The sequence below is a fragment of the Pezoporus flaviventris genome, unplaced genomic scaffold (assembly GCF_033815535.1).
Source record: "Pezoporus flaviventris isolate CSIRO_AGI_PZ_B2104156 unplaced genomic scaffold, CSIRO_AGI_Pfla_v1 ptg000023l, whole genome shotgun sequence".
Lineage (NCBI taxonomy): Eukaryota > Metazoa > Chordata > Aves > Psittaciformes > Psittacidae > Pezoporus > Pezoporus flaviventris.
In genome coordinates this window covers 15,718,605-15,740,424 of record NW_026892571.1, presented here as the reverse complement: position 1 = coordinate 15,740,424, position 21,820 = coordinate 15,718,605, and the positions used below count along the sequence as shown (strand labels likewise).

The window sequence follows — 21,820 nt, the reverse complement described above, 5'->3', positions numbered from 1 at the left end:
AGAGACACGCTGCAGCCCCAAAGAGAAGCCACAGAGCAACGCTTTGATGTGCCTGCTCTGCATCCTCCTTCCAGCACAGAAAAGCACTGAACCTTGGGGGTCAGCCTGATTCATGGTGTTTGCTGAAGCTGGACCTGGTGGGATGCAGTGGGGGGAAAGTCAGCAGAGAGGCCAGCAGTGGCAGCATCCGCAACCCTGTGTGGCATCCACAGCCCTGCGCAGCATCCCTCCTGCTGTTTGTTTGGCTCAGAGGCAAGGCTCCTGGCCCCTTACTGTCATGGAAGGGATCACAAACAGTCTCCTTTGAGTTTGCTTTCTCTATGAGATGTTCCCTGCCTCTCACTCAGAGTCCCAGTGTGCACACACAACTCACAGCAGTCCTCATCTATGTGCCTGCCATAGGGCAGTAGTGCAGGAGCCTGCTGCTGCTGTTGGGGTTTGTGCTGCTCTCCCATCATGGGGCTTTGTTAATTCAAAGCCAAACCCTGAGCACAGCAGTCTGAGCTGGTCTTTTTGCTTTTCTAATGCTTTATTCCCAGGGTTCTTCTCATTCACATTTGTCACCTTCCGAGACAGGATATAAAACCACCACTGCAGCGTACAGCTATAGCAAAACACTCAGGAACTGGCTAGAAATAAGCATCTGCAGTAACTTTTTGATGGCAAAGTCTGAATAGCTCCTGCCCCTTTGAAAATCACATTTGGTTTAGGACCAGAGCTTGAAAAGATTTCACGTGGGGCCCTCTAGTGAACGCGGTGGCACGGAGTGGGATTTTGGCACATGGGTAGCAGCCATCCAAGTAACTGAAGGGCTTCCAAGCAAAAACGAAGTCAAGAAAACAGCTCATAAAGCAAAGTCCAGGCTGTTCCGCAAAGGGTTGGATGGACACCGAGCATTCCCAAGCATTTCCCACCTGGGCTTCTCTGGGGGGAAATGGACCCAACTTGGGAAGGATTACCTTTATGATAGCCCTTTTTAGTGCCAATGCATGCAACCACAATCACTGCCTGCTTCTTCCAAGGTGCTACTGGAGGTGATTTCCCCAATTTGGCCTGCCTCCAAGCCTCCACTAGCCAAGATGAGCTGACAGGTAAAGCAAAGCTCACCTCGAGCTGTGCCAGCCCTGGCTCATGATACGAACTTGCATGTGTTACAGACCATAGAATAATCTTCCTAAACACAATCTAAACAGTTACATGTGTAGTAATGAACAAGCAATAGCTGAGATTCTGCCTATGAATTGCACAGCAGTGTGAATAAGGACATGTTACATTTGGCACTCGGTGCTACTTACTGGTTTGCCATCCAAACCAAGAGGCCCCTGGAAAAGGAAGCAAAAGACAGTGTTATTAAAAACCAGAAATAGCTAAAAACCCCACTATATTACAGACATAGCAATCAGTCATGCTCTGAAAGAGGCTCTACTTGCTTATAGCGCTATCTTTGGCTATGTTACTTGTTACCTAATCCTTCATCCATGCAATCCAGCAGGAAGGTTTCACAGAAGTACAGTAAGAGGCATCAATTTGCAGAGGATGAAGGAGCGTGAAAGGAAGCAACAGGATTAGTGACAGGGGCAAGGTGACACTGCTCTAGCAATGAAACACGCCTGATTTGGTTAAACTGAGCAGATCCTGGGACTGACTCACATCAACCTCACACCTGAACTGATCTGTTTTTTGCTAAAGGACCTGCCAAAACACTACCCTTTTACCCAAGATATAGGGATCAGCCATCTCCATCAGTCCATAAAGGTAAATCTCATCGATGGGTGTCCTGCTACAGAGGAAGGAAGGGTGCATCTGCCCCTTGGGATGATACCCGTGTGCTTGGCTCACCTGCAGGGATACAAAGCTAGAAGCACACTTGTATCTGCAGGACTAAGCACTTAGTTACTCAAGTTCTTACCCAGGGCTCCCTTCCTAGGGCTGCTGCAGGAGCGCATGGCAAATCAACATGAAAAATGGGTATTTCCCTACTATTTCTAGTAGGTAAGCCCTTACCTAACATAAAGTCACTGAACCTGTTTGGCCATAGGAAACTTTGCTTTTGAGAAAGGATGCATGTGAGGAGAGGAAGCACAAGTGCTCTAAGGCCCACGGATGAACCCAAAGCTACAGCTGACACACTTGGGGATGAAGAGGAGCACAAAACAGTGTAAATCCCAGAACTGCACTTCCACCAATCCAAAACTGCCACCAGGGAGCTTAAAACATTTCCTCATTTAAACCCGAAGGCTCAGCCCTGCAAGCTGCTCCTGAAGAGACACGGCACGAAGGTTGTGAGTCAGCAAAGCCCTCGGACAACTGCTTCCACCTCCACGTTTCCAACATATGCTCATGTACAGATGTGCTGGGCTGAGACATCTTCCAACGTTACAGTGCCATAAACCATGAGGACCCACCAAAACAAACGTAGTTTGGACCACGGGATAACACAATGATAAAGCATCAGTGTTCTGTATTTCTTAGGGAACTGACGAGGGTCAATCTTTTATAGTTTAGCTTAAATCTGCAATGGTAAAATTGATCAAAAAGAGAAAGATGAGTAAGAGAAGCCCAATGGCAGCATTAAAAATAGCATCCTTCCAGCTTACAGTTCTGCCCATTGATAAGGAATAAATCAGTCTGCAGGGACTGTGGGGACCAGGCTTAGGGTACAAAAACCTTGAGACACAGGGTTAGGAAAAACAGGTAAATCCAGGTGGCTGAATCCTGAGCAGGGCATCGGTACCGGTGTTACAGGGACTGGGGGACCTGCATAAGAGATGTTCACCTGAAAATAAACAGGGATTTCTTCACACAGCCCAGGTCTCTGAAGTGACAGACATCAGTTATGCTGTTCACATGGTGCACGTTGTTTCTCATAAGGGACTAGCAATACACAACTGCTACGGAGCAGTAATGAATAAATGAATGCAGGCACATCCGTTAATGAGAAGTGTTGCAGGTTGTAACCAACTACTTCTTCCCCTAACACCCCTCTGTGCTTTATCTCACCTGAATTCCTTATGCTGCAACACCTGGGAAATGCATCAGGCCCATAGAGCTTCTTCCTGAAACTACAATGGTTTGAGGCAATTCACCTGATGCAAGACTCTGACCTCCAGAGGACAAGATGTGGGCCCTGAGCACAGAAATGGAGCACATTGGGCTTCTCAAAGGAGTAGAATCCAGACTTTTTTTCCAATCTACAATGCCAGTTCATCAGCTTTTAGCTATTCTTGTATCGGTCCACAAAGGCGCATCCAGAAGGAAAAACAATGGCCTATTCAAAGGATGTTTATTTGAGGGAAAGCATTTAATGCTTGAGAGAAACAATACCCATTGGGCTTTCAAAGAGGCCCTTGGCTAGCTGTGCTGCTGAATGGACAAGACTAACTCAGACTTTTAAATGTCCTGTTAGTTTGGGCTGGAGATTTAATTGACTGAGCTCTACCTCCCCAGCCAAACATCTACATGAGCAAAGGGAGGGTTTCCAGGCAGAGGACTGCATGTGTAACATAGGAGAGAGCATCTGAAATCTGGGCTTCTGACTGCCTCCAACTTTCAGGAGCATGCATGTGTTGAGACTGTTATTGTCTTTTATGCGACTTCTGCTCCATGTCATTGTAATTAAAGATGAAGCAATCTTTAGTTTATTTGATAACTAAGAAACAGGAAAACAACGAGTAACCCCCTATTCCCCGAGTCAAAAACCTCCTCTAGAGAAGTTTGCATTTTGGGGGTGATTTGGAGACAAGGGGAGGACACAAAAATCACTAGCACAGAGTGTAAGATAAGGGTGATTTTTCTGGCCACCCCATTCCAGCATCACAGTGGCTTTACTCTGTGCTTTTTTTGGCCAGGGATGAACTTCACTCATGCCTTAACCCCGTCTCAGTTACAATCCTTTCACTCCAAATCACACACAGGGACCACACTTGACGTTATTAAATGCTCACTACCTTGAGAGGGGATAAACTTTCCATTTAGGACAAACTTGATGCTTGAAAGCAAGGCAGAGAGAAAATTCAATCAACTTCCCCCCAAACATGGCTCTGACTAAAGCCATCAGTGCACCCCAAGCAGGACAGAAACCCATCGATCCTGGGTGCTTTGAGGAAGGTGACACTGATGTGGTCCCAGCTGACATCCTTCAGTGGTCATCAGAGCCCATTCCTAACTGGTAATCAACTCGGATCTCATTTTCTGACCGTGTCAGAGCAGGAGGAACTGAGATGAGTGATAACTGCAATTGCTCGCCTTGGCTTTACCTCTCACAAGCTGTAACACAGGTAACATGGTGTTCCTGCAGGCAAAATGACCCAAACCATGGTGCGTCCCCACTGCCATCGCCTGGGTGAGGACGTTATTTATATAATGGTACATGTTTTGATATACATTAATGGCATATTATTTAACTTGATAGTTATATAATGTTGCTGAGAATACAGATGCATGTTGGATAAGGCACTGGGGCTACGTGATGCGCTCTTGCTGCACACCTTGGTTTGGCCATGCAACATTTCAGCTTCAGAGGAAGGGGGCACATTCAGGTATGTTTTAAAACAGATTCTGGTTTTCTTTCACAGTAGAAGCGCAGAAATCTTGGATCTAGCACCCAAACGTCACCTCTCATTCACCCACCACCAAGATCAGCTGAAGGCTTGCCAACAGTTCCGAGTTCACCAAGATGGGAAGGCAAGAAACTTGCAAGCTCCAATTCACGTGCAAAAGCTCTTCTAATAAGTAATAAGCATTTTCACCATACATCCCTCAGAGCAAGCCAGGGGCAAGCCCAGCTAACTGGCCCTCTGTCTTCCTCCTCCAGTGCCATTACTGCTGCTGGCAGGGAGGTTCTTGCTTTAGCAGCATTGCAGGAGTTTAAAGGGAGGAGAACAGGCATCATTAGGACAATCCCGAGTTGGGAAATCTTCCCTCATGGTTATTTTTAATGTTTCCTGCTCTGCTAAAAATTAGCGCAGGCGTCAGAAGGAGCCCTGCAGTCAAACTTGAACAGATTCAAAGGGCTGCCTTCAATCTCTGCCTCTGTGGTTTCAAGGGATGGTAAAATCTTACACTGGAGAAAGAGGAAAGTGTCAGAACAAAAGAGCACGGCAATATTCTATCATCATTGAGCGGCGTGGGTTGGAGGCAGGGAGCAGGGACCACTCTTTCCTATAGGCTATGCTGTAAATCATCGCCAGCAGAGCAGTGCCTGCTGGCCATGAGGCTCCTCAGCGCATTGTTATAGGAGAGAAAAGCTCTGGTGAAAGCTGTGGCCAAGCACGCGCTGCCAGAGCCGTCACAAGGGAAGTGCAGAGAGGCAGCCAGGTTGCTGTGGCTCCTCTGAGCTTCCAAGGGAAAGGAAAAGGAGAGAAGAGGGATTGAGAAATGAAATGTGAGTCCTCTGAACAGTAGCTGAGAGCCACTGGTGTGAACTGCAAGTGAATTGAGTTCAAGAGATGCTCTGGATGTCACCTTGTCCCCAGCTACTGCTATCCCTTCCTCAAGTCCTCGATGGAAAAGGACCAGAAACCCTCGTAAGTTTCCACTCCATCCAATAACACCTCTGCTACAGTCATCATCCACCCTCCCAAATAACAGCATTTAACTATCTGTGAAGAGACAGACTCCATGTATGAAATCAGTCACAGGAGGTATTATCCCGCACGCACACTGACTGCAATGGCTCGGAGCCTGGGCCAAGTCCTTCGTGCGAGGTTCCACCAGCATCTGCCCAGACCTCTGGGGTGCCCAAAGCGAGACCCCAAAATCATGCCAGCCTGTGGCACAACACAGCATTGGAAACATTCCTACCAGAATCTGTCTTATTTAAGCATTAAGATCACTATAATCATGATAGCTTCATGCTTAACTTTATATTGCGTGGATGGTTTCACTGGACTGGGATTGCTGCACAGGAGAACAGCCATGCACTTAAAAGTACACATTTGTTTTCCAGCATGAACATGATTAATAACAATTTTTGTTCAGCGTTTTCCTTTTCTTTGCTTGAAAAAAGCAATTCCAGTATTGTCCAACACAAATCCCCCTTCGGTCCATGACTGCATCCAAACCTGAAACCTCTTTCTCATTAATGGGTGATGGGCTTTCCTTCAGTAAAAAAAAAAATCAGATAGCTCTCCAGTCCTATTATAGGCACAAAGCAGCCATGACTTTTTTTTTTAATGTTTGTAAGACTAATGGTTTTAATTTCAAAAATAATTTACTTTTGCCATCAGTGTGTTCTGCTTCCATATGGAATTACAGAATATTTGATGAGGGAAGCTTGGCTAGCCTGGCTGTCGCACAAGGGATACAAGTCTTTTAAACCTATTTTCTGGGTAAATCAGTAAAATGCCTTTTATTCCTCTTATTATTTTTCTTCTTTTCAAAACCAATAAAGAGCATAGAGCTCCAAAGCAAGCCCTGGTAAATACCCCATGGCCAGATTTAACAAGAAACCATTGACACAACATTCACCAGTTTTCCATGAATTAAATACATCCAACCTTCGTGATTTCGCTCATACCAAGTCGCAATCACAAGCACCTCTGGCAGGTCAGGTCCCCCCCAGCCATGGTGGGAGGTAGCTCAGGGACTGCTGTCACCCTGCATCCTAACAGAGGCTGACAGCAATGCATTGAGGCAGCATCATTCTGCACACAAGGACCAACTGATCTATAGTCTTCTCTGAGACAGCAGCAAGACGTCATAGAAGTGAAGATAAGCCAGACATAGGTATTTATTTAGCCACTAAGTTGTATTCCTGGATCAAAAGCTACTTTAAATGCCAGTCATCACTAGCACATTTAGCATAAGGTAAGAGAAATGAGTACTACCAGTGGCAGCTCCTGCTCGGGACAGTTCTGGATTCACAGCACAGCAGGAGGCACTTGTGTGACAGAAGATGTTGCACATTGTTTTCATTCAGCTTCCTTCCATACACCAAACCCTACACATGGTATAGGCACAAGATGCAGGAGGGCTCTGAAACCCAGGCACAACCACTTCTGCCTCTACATGTGCATTACCCCATGGGCTGGCTGTACAACATGTTGGGGCACAGCTCACAGCCACTGAGTTTTGGGAGTTTAATGGGAAACCATCATCTGGTTTGGTTCTCTATCCCCTCTAATCCATTTGCTGCCTCCATCCTGCACAGCCTCAGAGCCAGGATCTCCTTGCTGGGGTAGAAAACCCCATTTCATTTTACAGGGGAGAACAGTTATGTGTTCCCCCAAATCCATCTCCCTGTAAATCATAGCTCCATGAGTAATATCCAACCCCAGCCTTGGGGGGCATCCTGATGGGGCTGCTCTGGGCAGTGGGGTGAGCTGAGCTCCCCTTGCCCATGGCTGTGGAAGCTCTAAGCCCTCTCCCATATTTCTTTCCAAAAAGGCCACCTAAGCACCCCCAAGGCATTGCCCACAGCATCCTGTGGGGCTCAGCATCATCAAACCCCTATAGGTTCCTCTGAAACATTTCCCTGGAGGAACCACGTCCCCCAGCCTAAGCTGACAGCACTAAACCCCCAAACAGAGGTGCCAGGTGAACAGCAGCAGCCTGATAAGAGCCAAGTGTTAATAAACCAACCCAAACCCACAAATCTGTGCTCTATTCAGGACAAAGAGCTGTGCTCATCCTGCTGGGCGGCCCTTGCCCATTCTCTGATGGAAACGGAGCAGAAAGGAGCGGTAGTTAGCTAAAAGCATCACCCATAATGCAAACCAGACTGTGGGGCTCTGCAAGGGAACAGCCACCTCAGAGGCTGGGCTGGTCCATGCCAGGCATCCGGTGGCCAAGCAGAGCCCATCTCCTTTCCACAGGGCACAAAAACTTGCAAGAATATCCAAAATCCTTGGGAAATAGAAACAAATAAAGGAAAAGAACCCCAAACCTTATCCTCAGGGAAGAGCACTGGGCCCTGCCTGCAGTTCATCCCCGCCTTTGCATCACCAGCATGGGCTTACCAAAGTGCTTCAGTTCTGAACCACCTTCCTAGCTGTATATATCCATCAGGGTTTCATTGTGGAGATAAGGGAGCTTTTCCACTGCAGGAGCTGCTCCTTAACCAGAAGATGTGCCTTCCTCCATCTGTTCGCAGAGCTCCCTCCTTGCTTTGCTGGATGACTTCCCAAAGATGCTCAAGGAAAGCACCTGGAAGCAAATCCAGCACCGACTGGTCCAAAGAAAACACTGGGCTGGAGCTGCACGGATGCTGCTCGAGTTTGCAAGCAGGTTGACTTGGATATGCCATAACAGAGATGATTTGTTCCCTCCTCCCGATGGAAACTGCTGAGATTCCTGGTCAGGCATGCCCAACCAGCTTATCTGCTGCTGAGCATCATTTCAGTAGCAACAGCCCGCTCATCTGTGCATCACACTGCTCCAGTTTTCTTCCAAAACAACAAACTGCTTTTATGGCAGAAAGAGTCCCCTGACTTGCCCCAAATTTCTGAGGTTTAAATGAGTTCCATGTGTTCTGAGCAATGACTTGTTTCAAGCATTTGGTGCCCAATTGGGTTTTGGACTCTTATTTTTGATGTCCATCTATGTGAGAGGAGATGGGCTCTGTGGTGGGGATGCAAGTTTGAAGTCAGTAAGCAATTGTTTTGGAAGAATATTGACATTTCAAGGAAAGACTTCAACCTTTTACTGCCTTTATATTCACTCCCCACCAGTGCCATCCGTGGCTGACGGCCGCTGTTCTGATTACCTCTCTTTTGTGGTCAATGAGCAAACTCCTTGGTTTTTCTCAGTTTTCCTCTGCCTACAAGCCAAGCCTCAGCACCACGTGGCTGTGCCCAAATGCACTGGAAAGACAGATGCAGATCCACCGGCACTTGCACTCCAAGTGGGGAACTAGAAGGAAAGCAGCCAAGAAGCCAGAAACTAAATCTCTGCTTCAGCCAGGCATTGGATGGTCAAGGAGTTTTCCCATATTCCGTCCTCATCACCAAGCCTCCCTCTGCATGAACCAGCTTGGGACAAGGTGGTAACCGAGTCCAAATCACCCCCTGAAAAGCCATACACAGCCCATAGCATAAATCTGACTGTGCAATATAGGCAGAGAAGTTCTCCTTGCTGGTGTCATCAGCACCTTCACCAGACCCCTCTGCTCTCCCTGGCCAGAGACGTTGGCACCGCAGCAGACACACGCATGCATCTGCAATTCCTCTACTGGGTGGGATAAAAGACAACTTTTTATTTTCCCTGTGGAAGAATTACCTCTGAATCAAGAGGAAAAAGTCAACTGCTGCCATGGAGAGCTGGTCTTTACAAAATCATTGTTGTCTCCACATCAGAGAGCCAGTAAAACGGATGCAGCAGGAAAAGATGCTGGATCTGCTTTCCCTGATTAAAAGAGGTTTTCCCCTCTAGGCAAATAATTACGTGGATTGGCCACAAAACTGATATTAAAATAAAAGGAAAAAAGACTGGAACTACAAAGTTGGCCTTGTAAAATGGATGTTTTACTTCTGCCTTTTGGGCTCTTACTGGGAGAAGTATGTGTGCAAATGACTTCATTCACAGGAGATGCTCCTTGAAGTCTGAGTGTTTATGAGTAAAGATACTCACAAGAACAAAGGACTGAGCCCTAAAGTACAGTTATGACCCTGATGAACACACCTAAGAAAGCTCAATAGCCAGCTTACAAACAGAAGCCTTCATTTTGAGGATGGATACCAATCACACGGCACAGCATCTGAAAAGATCCAAGTCTAGTGATGCCAGATGTTAAATACGAGATATTCTAATTCTGTGCATGCACAACCAGCCAAAACACCCATACAGCACACAAGCACTCCGTGTCCATGCATGAGCTACCACCCAGGGTCTGGAAAGCATCTGCCTGCTGTGAGAAAACAGGAGAAGTTTGAGACCCACACGCTCTTCTCTACAGCCCATGGGATCTGACTCCATAGCATGGTTTCCCATATCTCACATGGGATTTCTGGCAGCTATCCTGAAGAGCTAAACCACTGTCTGTTGCTCTGGTTTGGGCATGGAATGATCTTGAACTACCCATGGCTCCCTTCTGCATCCTTCCCAAGCTGCACTCAGTGTGCCCAAGCAGGACTCGGAGGTTATTGCATAGATGGAGGCATCATCAAGGCCAATTCCAAGCTACTTCTACAGTTCTCCTGTAAAAGCTGTTTATCATTAACATCACATCTGTTTTTCTGGTGCTGCTGTTTCTCAAATGCCCAAGTGCACTTCTTGGAGCTTTTTGGTAAACTCTGAAAGACTACAATGGGACGGAGAAACTGCCACCAGGAACAGCCCTGGACACGTGTTCCTTATTTCCCATACATCAGCCTGACTGCATTCAGAATACATTTATGGGTCACGCACAAAAAGCTTGCACAGGCTTTTCCTTGCTAAGTTACCTGCACTCACTGAGATTCTGAACTGCAGAGGGGAGAAAACCCCAAACTCTGTTAGTTATGGCCAAGCTCTGGTGCTCCAACCAAAGTCACTGTTACAGCACGACTGTGTTACAGCACAGGACTGTGAGTCGGGGAACCAACTTCCCTTCTGCATGTGGTCCTCCATCCCATCTCCAGACACCAGCTCAGAAAGAGACATTTGGCTTCACTTTACATCTTGAAAACTAATTAAAAGCAGAGTTTATGATCCTTACGAGTCAATTCCCAGCTATATGTATTACAGTGGATAACTCTGGATTTACAACACTGCAGCCAAAGGAAGATAGAAGTTCACTGTGCAGGGCTGCTAGAATAAAGCTTCTGAAGATGCTGAGGTGCTTCGATCCGACAGCTCCTTAGCGTGAGATGGACTCCATAACATAAGAACAGGCTGCACAAGAGTATTTCAATTTTGACTGAGCAATTATTCCCCCAAAGGCATGCCAGCATGAAGCAAAACCCGTGTTGTGCTTCTCCTTGACCATAATTCCATCAATTAAATTGGTGTAGCTACCTATCATTAGAAAAGGATGCTATTACTCACTATTGAAATGTCTCAGGTAACAAGCTGTATTACTTCTAAGCAGGCAGAACTTAGAGCCTTATATCCCCACCTTCCCTAAAGGTTCCCATCATTGCAAGCGACTGCCAGGACCATGCCTGGGCTCCTTCAGGCAACACACGAGTGATTTGCAGAATTCAGGAGGCAAACATTATACACCAGAGGAACAAAATGAACACCACTCTGCTCAGCTAAAAATAGATGCTAATATTCAAAGGAAAATGTATAAAATAGGAAACAACTCTGTTTCATATCATACTTCTTTTGCCTGCAAAGCCTCTTCCCTGCTCTGCTTTTTATTAATGAAGACATGCACATGAAGTAATTCTTCTCATTAATCAACTTCATTCCTTAGGTTTCTTCCCACTTGAAGTGACAGCCCTAGCATCCAGGATGTCACGTAGCGGAGTAGCAGAGTTTTAGGGAAGGATGAGTGGCAGAGGCAGATGAAACTCTCAAGAAACAGAGACTTTGGCTTCAAAAGACCTCTCCAAGTAGATGGGAAGAGGGAAGAGAATGGGTTCTGGTGAACCACAAATGCAGCATCTCAATGGGAAAGAGAAGAAATACGATGTAGGACAGCTGAGGAGTTGGAAGGCAAGGATAAACCATCCCCACATGGGGCAGAGGAAGGGACAGGGGCAAGGCTGCTACAAGCACCATCCAACCTTTGCTTCTGCTCTCCATGGAACAGCCACATAATGTGAAGATCCTCCTGCACTCAAAGGTCAGCTGCAAAGCTTGGCTCTTCCATCTGCTCCTCATTTGCTCTTTTCCCCTCCAGTCCTGCTAACGTAAGCAGCCGAAAGCCGCGCTGCATCAGCCCTGTGCACAGCCAATGCCTCTGCTTCCCTCCTGGCTTTACAGGACAAATGCCCCCCGACACGCTGACGCACTGACAGCACATCAAGTCGATGTGCTGCTGGTGCTGCCTGCCTCAGAAAGCACGGCTCGGGATCAGTCCCAGGGGATCCTGGCCCCAGCGCGTGGCTCTGCCCAATGACAAACACATTTCCATTATTGCAGCGGCCACACATCTGCTTCTCCTCTGCTCCAAAGCAGAGCTCAAGCTTTAGGGCTTTGGTTTAGGGATGGGTCGGGTGGTCTTTTGGCACAGGTTAAAGGTGTCGTCCGGATTTTCCTCGTCAATCCCATCTAAAGGCTGCTGTCATCTCTTTGGGAAAGCTGGTGATGGGAAGCCACCAGCAGGTCACCGAGCAGGGCACTGCAGACACAGCAGCACCGCCAGGCAGAGTGAGCCAAAGGCAGATCAATTGCTCAGGACCTTGTCTAGAAACTGTCATTTTCTCTCCTGAACTGCTCATTTTGCAGCATTTTTAACCACCGTTTTTTCCTTAGAGACCACTGCATCTCTAAAGGATCAGTAGAACCCTGTAATCAACCTGCAATTACCAATTATTCTGGGGTGTCTGTATAAAGGAATCACACTGTGTTTTTCACTCACCAATGCTGCTGGTTCATCCCAGAACCCTACACACCTATGTGTTACTCCAGCCCATCACTGCCAGCACAAAGAGCCAGAGGAGCATCTGATATGGCAAAGGCTTGTATATGGCAGCATGAGCTTAGGACTCATCATGGACATGAAAAAGCTTTTTCCCTTAAGCTGCCCTTGCTATCAAAGAGGTCACACTAAACTGTGTATCTGCAGTCTTTCTCCATCTATCAAATCTGCCTGAAACGGGCCAGGTTCAAAAGTTACTGGAAAGGAGGAGAGAAGACAGACCCACGCAGCCCTTAGCCCATAGCAACCTAAACTGAAACTCCAGAAGAGGTATACGCTATGATCTGTGCTCAATGGGATGTCAAAACCAAGTCAAACAAGGCTGGAAAAGCAACAAACCCCAATATTCTTTATAGCTGTTATGATAATGTTCATAGGATATGCCATAGGCCTAAAAATAGAAACTAAATCCTCTCTGGGGTTTAAAAGATAGTAATAAACCTGCAGAACTTCATAAAGAAGAAACTGTTTCTGCTGTAAAGTTTTATTGTAGGGCACAACCCCCTCCTCTTAAGAAAGAGGTATCAAAGTATTGAAAGCATCTTATAAAAGCCCTTTTCTCTTTGGGCCCCATCTCCATAACTCTGGTTCACTTCATCCCTTTAAAGCTCCCACTGCTTGCAGCTCGGTTATACACCAGCAGCTCACAAATAAACTCAAAGCACTGTTACCCAAGGGATGTCCATCTATCCCTGACACCAAACACCACTTAATATCCCCTTGCTGCTTCTGCGTTTGCACCGCATCCACCTTCTGAAACAGCTCAGAGCTTATCTGATCACCCTGAAGGGATCTAAGTAATTAAATTGAATACAGAACTGGATGTAATAAAGCCTGTCCATATATATATATGTATGCGTCTATATATATAAATTAAAGCCTGTCCACATACTCCTGTTCAGTAGGACTCTCAAGCCTGCTTTATGTTCAGTTTCCTCCTTCTTCAGGTACACATATTGCTTAGGAACGCAATTATCACCCTCTTGATTAGATAAAGCTAATTACAGTAGCCACAGCCATGTAGATGCAGTAACTCAGTGTTTGCTGCATTTGGCTTAGCCAGTTTTGCTCAGTCAGTAGTAGACCACAGGTCCTGGGGGAAGGAGAGAGGAGGTGACATTAAAGTCATCATCCCAGTGCGGATGCGGCAGCATCACTGCGAGTCCCTGACAGCATCCAGAAGAGCTGGAGCAGCACCAGAATCCTTCACCAGGAGCTGGGCACGGTGCTGGTGGGTGATGCTCCATCCTAAGGGAAGAGTCACCGTTTCCTCCCAGCCGAGCTCCGACAGCCAGAAATGCAGCTAAACCACATGCACAAGCTTTGCCAGAGACCCAGAAAAGAAGGGGACAAACCTGCCACGGGCACTGCTAACCCAGCAGTGGTTAGCCACATCCTGCAGAAGTGGAAAGCTGCCCTAAAACTGCTATTAAAGAGCCCAATTGGAGCAAAGCCTTCCGTCTTAATTCCCAATAAATCAAGCTCCTAATCTCCAACAGACCACTCGAGCAGGTACCGCCTGAGGGAGACAAACCCCCTGGAAACCAGCAGCCCTGCTCCCTCTCAGGCTGAATCTATTCGCATCAACTGATGGAGATCCAAGTACTTTTGTGTTACAGATGCAGCAGCAGCAGCAGCTTGTTGTGCAAAACTAACCCCCTTCTGGGACTAGGGAAATGCTGCTGTCCTCCCCAGGGAGGCTCACAGGGATCCAGGGGAAAGGAAAACCAAGAACAGCTCTATTTCCCTTCCAATCCTCATCCCTTGACCTCTATCACACACAAAACCTCAAGTGATGATTCTCTGGTTTATGGGTATTCAGGGGGACCCGGAGCAGGGCATGAGGTGGCAGAGACAAGGAGCGAGTTTTCCTAACACCTCCTTTGGGGAAAAAGAAGAAAAAAAAAAGGGGGGGGGGGGGGGGAAGGCCTTAACCACAAGAAGGAGGTGGCTTACCACTTCACCTTATAAATGGAACAAATACCCAAGCAGCCCCTTCCAGAGCATCAGGCAGCACAGGACTCACTGCACCCATCCAAAAAAAAAACAGGAGGAGAGCTCAAAATGTCCTGTGAACACGGAGAATCTGCACAGTGATTTTTTACCAACTCATTACACCAAGTTCATGCACAGGAGTTGCTCCTTGACAAGCCACTGAGCCCCTCAGAGCTGGAGCATCACGGCCATCCAAGGGCGTTCATGGGGACTATGGGAGTTGCCCATAGTTGCCCAATTGGAATATGGCCAGAACAAGGTCTCCCTCCTCCTCAGAGCCTTTAACAGCCCCAGGTTACCAGCTTTATTTGCCTCCCTCTAACACAGTAACATCCCAGTGGTGCCCATGGGCATGGGAAGGGCAGCGACTCCTGAATTACCCTTCCTCCTAGCCTCTGCAAAACTTCTCCTTGCCAAAGGGCTCAGCAGGACACCTCTGCTCCCAGGGAAACATCTTTGGAGATGGGCAAAACAGCAGCTCTCTCAACACCTGAAGCCCTTTCACCAGTGTCCCCAAATCTGACCACCTACAGCTATGAGTGCGACAAACACCAAAGCCTTCGCTAACCTTGCAGTCAAGTGAACTCTTAGGCAAGAGTGTGAATAGCACCATGAAAAGGCTCACGTATTTCATCCCATAAACATTAATGGAGAATATCGCACAGGCTCCTATGTTTAAGGCCAAATCGCTCAAAGGCTATCACTAACGAAGAGGCAGGGGAAAAAAAGAATCAAGAAAGGCAAAGAAAATCAAGTGTCATGGAAAAGATGGAGAGGACTGCAGAGTGCAGAGTGGGAGAGCATTAACATAAAAGGAATGGCAGAGTTACCGGGTAACCATCACGTCCTGACTGCCCCTGTGGTGGGGGAACAAGGGAGATAACAAGTCAGTCAATGCACCCATAGCAGCATGACAACACATAGCAGGCAGGAGATGGGGCCATTGGCCATCTCTCCAGGGAGACCTCTTGGGGCAAATTTCCTACCAGGAAGGTCATGCCTATGGCACATTCCCCTCAGATTTCCATCAGTTACTTACCGAGGCTTCTGCCAGCTCACCCCATCCCTGCTGCCTGTGCTCAGCCCCTGAAGCCATGGATGTGCACGGTATGCACTAGATCCCGGTCACAAACCTGCCCTGGGATGCGGTACCAAGAGGTATGGGAACATCCAGGAGCTGGGAAGAGGCCGGGGAGGTGATGGTGCTGCTGAGCCAGCAGCCAGGGCAGCCCTTCTGCCCAGGAGCAATCACTGAGCTTCAAACTCCTATCCCAGCACTTGACTCGGTGAAGGCTTCCCCCACTCAGATCCATTAATTTCCTCACGGATGCAGTTCTCCCAGCTCACCTCTAAGCTTCGCTTTACTTTGCAATGAAAAGCTGATGCTACGGGGAAAGACCCGACTTAAGCTGCTACTAACGCCTGCAAGACCAATGGAATAAAACACGACCCATTCGGGATATTTCACCTTTTCTGCTCTCCTCGGGGGGGGGTCCCAAAGGCGTTTACAGCTCGAGCTGCCATTAAACATTCCGTGAGCTACAGCAGAGGAGCCTGCTGCAAGCCAGATTCCCGGGAAGGAGCTGTTAAGTATTAGCTGGTACACAAGTAGGCAGTAAGGCATGTATCTGGTACAGCAATGTCATCTGCTACCATAAACATAGGTTATGTCAGCATGCTGTGGATATACAGTCAGATTCATGCATCTCTTACGGCATGAAATAGCTCTGGCAACCCCCTTCCTACCACGCACAGGGGTTCTCCCTCTTACTAAGCGCCCCTGCAGCTTTTAATGCCTCCTGCAGCACTACTGATTCAGCCAGAAACAACATTGCCTTCAACAACCACCTATTTAACAAATTACAGTCTCGGGATAAAGTGTACAGTGAGGTTTTTATGGAGACGTATGGCACTGGAGCACACACAGATAAATAGGAAACACTTGTAACTCCCAGCCCTCGCTCGCTGGTGAGCTCCCCAGCCAGCATGCTAATACATAAAGTGTTTGTTAATATCTGGGACTGCAAATGTTTAATTACAGTCTGTGGCAAGTCTATCCTCCAATTGTAGAAATTTCCTACCCAGCATGTGATTTTAATACCCTCCAAAACAGAGGGTTTATAGCACATCTGAGCAGAATACCCCTTCCTCACAGACAGGACCATCAATCATCCAACAGCCACAAATCCTGTCCCACAAATTCCAATAATTTCATACACACAACCAGCTTATGACAGCCAAAAAACAAAATACCAGAACAACTGCTACTAGGGAACAAGGGAACGGAGGATAGAGTTTTAGCAGTGTGCAATGCTATACATGTAAGATGTAATCGATTCCTTATGGCCAAAAATCAAGGCACAGAAGAAACTAATAGAGTCCTGTTGAAATAAAATAATATTGTGGTTCTGTGGGCTCTAGGACTTGTATTAATATATATTATGTTAAAAGAGGTCTCTGGCAAACGCTGCTTGTGCTAAAAATGCAGGGCTTAAATTAGGCTAAACCAGGAGTTGTCTTTTAAAGATGGGCAAAGGGGGAGGAGGCAAATCAGAAAGGTCTTGGTTGTGTTAAACCTCCCCTGTGCTCCTGTTGCAGTGCAACAGTGCCGTGGGAACCAGGAAATGAAACCAACCGGCGACAAAGAAAAACGAACAGTGTGCCATATGCTGCCGATGTCAAATCGCATCCAATAAAAGTGAGCAGGGAGCACACGTGAGGAAGCAGAACCCAGCCGGCTGCGGGTGGGCTGGAAACAGCCTCTGAGCATGAGCAGAACCGCAACGGTGAAATAAAGCCATTTTAAATAAGCCAAAGGGCTGCAATCAAGAGGAAAACATCCCTTAAATGATGCATATTTGGGGTTTCAAATAGGCAGTGTTGTCTTCACTTGTAACGTGCCACGGGCAATGGGAAGTCACCTCCCAGTGGTGCTCCCGCGGTAATTCCCAAGTCGATCACTGTTTGAAACCCCATGGAGTCACTTTTTCTCTGGGCTGGAGAGGCTGCGCTGCAGTTTTTAATTACAGAATATTTACAGGAAAAAGAATTTTTTGACGGGCACCGTTTCTGAACAGTGACGAACAAGAAAAATCCATTTGTCTGCATTTCTTGAGCCAGGGTCTTGGATTTATTGCTAACGCTGGGCACAACTTTTAGAGCAAATTCATTCAAATCTCCTCAAAGGATGGTTGAGCCAAAGCTGTTAAATCTCAAATTTTCCCCATTTGCTCCTTCAAAACCTGGCAAAATAATTATTCTGCTTAAAACTCCTCTTAGGTCTTTACATTAAAAAATGAACTTGCAATAGAAGCAAAAATTCAAAGGGCTGAAAGCCATTGACTAAACCCACAGGCAGAGCTACCAACCCAAAAGAATCAAAGCCACAGCACTGCGAGAGCCCCTGTGCTTCACGTGCCTTTCCTTGTCCCCCTTTGGATTTTAAGGTGATTTCAGAACTGGAAATGAATTAGCCCAGGCATAGTTAAGAAATTTATGTTTCCTGAAACGATCCCTTTTCAACCCAGGAAGAGAATGACATGAAGAAACATCTTAGTGCAATGATGGAGAAGGACGCATGTGGCTGCAAACAGCCTGCACCTCTCCTCGTCCTCTGTGGGAAGGAAGGTAGAAAACCAGAAGCACATAATGCCCATAACTTCATCTTTAACAACCTCTCAGCAGCTCAGAGGGCACAAATGAATCTCTGCATTCTCGCTCCAAAACCAGCAGGAGAACATCAGGCTGGGATGTGGTGATGGCACAGCCAAAGGCACGGCTGAACATTTGGAAGGAGGAGTTGACACATTTTCAACTGTTACCCTTTCAAACAACAAATTCCCCATAAACTGTCTCATTGCATTGGTTGGAATGCTCGTTATTCTCCCCAAGACTTCAAAGAGAAGTAAGCAAGCTATGACTTTCCCTCTAGCCCCCTTTGTGAGCCTACTGAATCCGAACTGAGTGATGGAAACACAACAGACAAGAAAAGCAAGAGAGAGCTTTAGAACCAATAAACCCACTAACATGTTAAAGTATTAGTACAGCACTTTCTGCTAACTGGAAGCAAGCTAAAGAACTCTTTAAAGGGAAAAATCTTTTAACTGAGTATTTTCTGGGTTTAAGATTACTGGAAGTCCCTCGGGGCAGCAAGTGAAACATTTTAAACCTTTTTTTTACCCCCTTTATTTGTCTACAAACATGAAAAGACAGCAACAAAAAGCCCAGCAGCATCTGGTACCAATTTTGCTTCCTGACACACCTCTACCAAATTATGCTGTGCTTTTGCAACGACACCGAAAGGCTGGGAAGGGGTGGAAGGGGAAGCCTTAACTTTGTTGATCCAACAGTAAAATCCACGATACTTACTGCAGGTCCTGGAAAACAAAAGAAGAAACAAAGAAAACAAAAGTCACTTCATTACAAAGAAAAAGTATAACTAGATAACACAGCGCAAAGCAGGAACCAAAATCAGAACAATTCAATACGTTTCAGTTCAATTCCAATGGGATGACTTCCCAGATAGACTTAACACCATCTGCACCCACCCATTATGGGACCATCCCATCCGTGCTGCTAGCACAGCAGTACATACAAGGGGTATAAAACACTCTTTTCCCTTTCCCTACATGAAACCCTGGGCATGTCACAAGGCATCACCCATGTTCAGGGCCCGAGGCTTCATGCACAGCCACAGAGCAGTGCCAGCAAGAAGCAGACACAGCTGGAATTTTACAAGCAAAAAGTGCATTTTCACCATGGAACTTCTTCAGTCTATGCAAGGGAAGCTGGAAACACACTTGCAAAAGCCAAAGGAGCGGAGCAGTGCAGTGCCAGGGGCACCCAGCAAGGATGTTGCTACAGCTGCCACAGATCCCAGATATCACTGTCATTTGGTCCCCATCCCTCCCTGACCTCAGAAGAAGTCACACAACCCCACAGTCCTGCTTCACCTCCATGTGGCCCCTGCTCAAGTGCTCTGCTGTGCTCAGAGAAGCACGTTGCCAGGGGGAAAAACCCATCACATCTACAATAGGCTTTGGGTACTGCTGCCACAGCCTGAAACCATGATTAATAGTAATAGTAAAAATAATAAATCCCCCTGTATTCCCCTGTGGTGCAGGGATCTTCATTGCCTGCCACACTGATTTCTGTAATGTTCCCACCACTCACCCAGGCTGGTGCTACACAGAGGTGAACACTGAGCCCCTAATCTAATGCAATCCACATTTCACTCCCGTTTGCAAGGCAGCCTATAGCCCTCTGTTTAGGGCTTCTTCATGCTCCATTTCCTGCCTGATCAAAACCAGAAACTAATCACAATTAGAAAAGAAAAAATGTGGGAAAAATTAAAATGGGGAAGGGGGAATAAATATCAGCTTGGTTCATCTTGTATTATTCAAGAATATAAACCAAGAAGCATATTTCAAGCTAATGTCTTTTTGAGGTTTTCAAGATTTGTTTAAAAATTAAGACATTGAAAAATTGAATAACAAAACCCAAGAAAAGCCTAAGAATAAGGACTGAAAGCAAGAAGCAAGTAACAACAGGCTGCGCCTGCAGCCAAGAATTAGCCCATTAACCTGCCTCCATCAGCTTAATGTGGTCAGCTCTGCACACAACCATGGCCAAGCACCCAGCCAGCGTGCAGGGGAGGAGACAACCTCCAAATCTCCCTCCATGCCCAGAAGCCTGTTTTCTTTAGCACTAGAATTCACAGGGGCTCTTAGCTCGCTTTCCTTGGTTTAATTTCTTACGAATACAGAAGTCGGTGGCTCTACGCCAATTTATTAACTGAGAATCATAAACCTGATTTATTAACTCACTTATGCCAAGCCACCAACAAAACCCCTTTCGTACAAAAGTCAGAACTAAGTCTTAAATAAGAAGTGGTCAGGAAATTATTTTCTTATGGGATTTCAATCATATACCAATAATAATCTCCTTGGAATTCGATGCCTTTTCTTTTTCTCAGCTACTGCTGTCTCCCAGCACGTGCAGGCAAGCGCTCTTTTAAAACGCTTTCCTCTCAAATACAGGAATCAAAGTTGGATGAAGGGGTTCTATGTATATGCAACATAGGATGTTCTCCATTCACATCAGTGGAGTTATGCTCATCTTTAGCTGCGCTGCTGGCCAAATGGGGCTAAAGATGTCTTCATCAAGACAAAGTTAAACCTATTGAACTGATGTTTTCTCCTCCTGAGCACAACATGACTTTCTGGCTTGCTGAACATGTTTTTTTCACAAGCCAAGCCAGAGACACTTGTTTCCTGTGGAAGAAAGTCGAAGATTTTGCAAGCCAATGATAAATCCCAAAGTTAACCACATATCAGAGGCTGCCCCTACGTGGCCATCTCCTTGATGTGGGCACATTGCACAAAGAGACGTGCTCTTCATAGAGAAATCTGCCAGAATTTATTGCTAATAATTCTGACCAGTGACAATCAGTTTGAGAGCTTGAAAAGAACAATGAAACCCCTTGGAAATTCTTATGGCAATGAGTAAAAGTTGGAAACAGCCTGTGTGCATTTAAATCTCCATCACGAATTAACTTGGGGGCTTACTTCAGAAGGGAGAGGACAAAGGCAAAATAAACTGCAAATACAGAGGTTTTGGTCTATTACTGATTTGCTCTAAACAAGGGAAACGTGCTGTGCTTTTCCATGACCTGCAGCCCAAGTCACTGCTCTACTGCTATGAGTGAACCTCGCACCTGAACCGTCAAGGGCATAGAGGTATTTGAAACACCAAGAGATTCCTTAAGAACATGAACAGTTGTGCTAGCAGGAGATGAAAACCAAAGCTCATTAAAAACAAATGACCCATGTTTCCTCATTGACTAGCTGATGTTATTTCATACATCCAAAGACCTAGCAGGTCACAGCAGCATCATCCCCAGCAGCACACAAACATATGGGAAATGACAGGTCACAGTCATCTATTTCCAGTACTTTTGCAGCTTGGGAATTTTGGAATAAGCTACCATTCCTCTTTAACCTGCAAATCGTTTATCATGCAAGCTTGCTGTGACAGGAGAGATCATGGCCAGGCAGGAGAAACAAAATCAGCCTTTCCAACAGCTCAGGAGGAGTCAAAGGGGACTTGGCTGCTGTCCTTAATGGGCAAAGGATCCATCCCTAAGGTAGCTACACACATATGTGGCCAGCTGAAGACTTCAGAAAATGATGATTTAAAAGCCATATGTATATATACACATATACAATACGTACATATATACAGAGTTGTTAATCCAGGATGCTATAAGGGGAATAACATGGGCAATAAGGAAGGAGGACAACTGTTACCATCATAAGAAGT

At 46.4% G+C, this 21,820-nt stretch overlaps 1 protein-coding gene across 1 annotated transcript in view; it reads right to left on the bottom strand.

The window, feature by feature from the left end:
* LOC133271267 (collagen alpha-1(XXIII) chain-like) overlaps positions 1 to 21,820 on the bottom strand; it is a gene marked incomplete at its 5' end in the record, with an annotated part of 171,518 nt that overhangs the window by 19,957 nt on the left and 129,741 nt on the right. Inside the window, one exon of the mRNA XM_061457214.1 lies at positions 1,296 to 1,322. Coding sequence (XP_061313198.1) covers positions 1,296 to 1,322 — 27 coding nt within the window. The remainder of the gene's footprint in view (positions 1 to 1,295; positions 1,323 to 21,820) is intronic.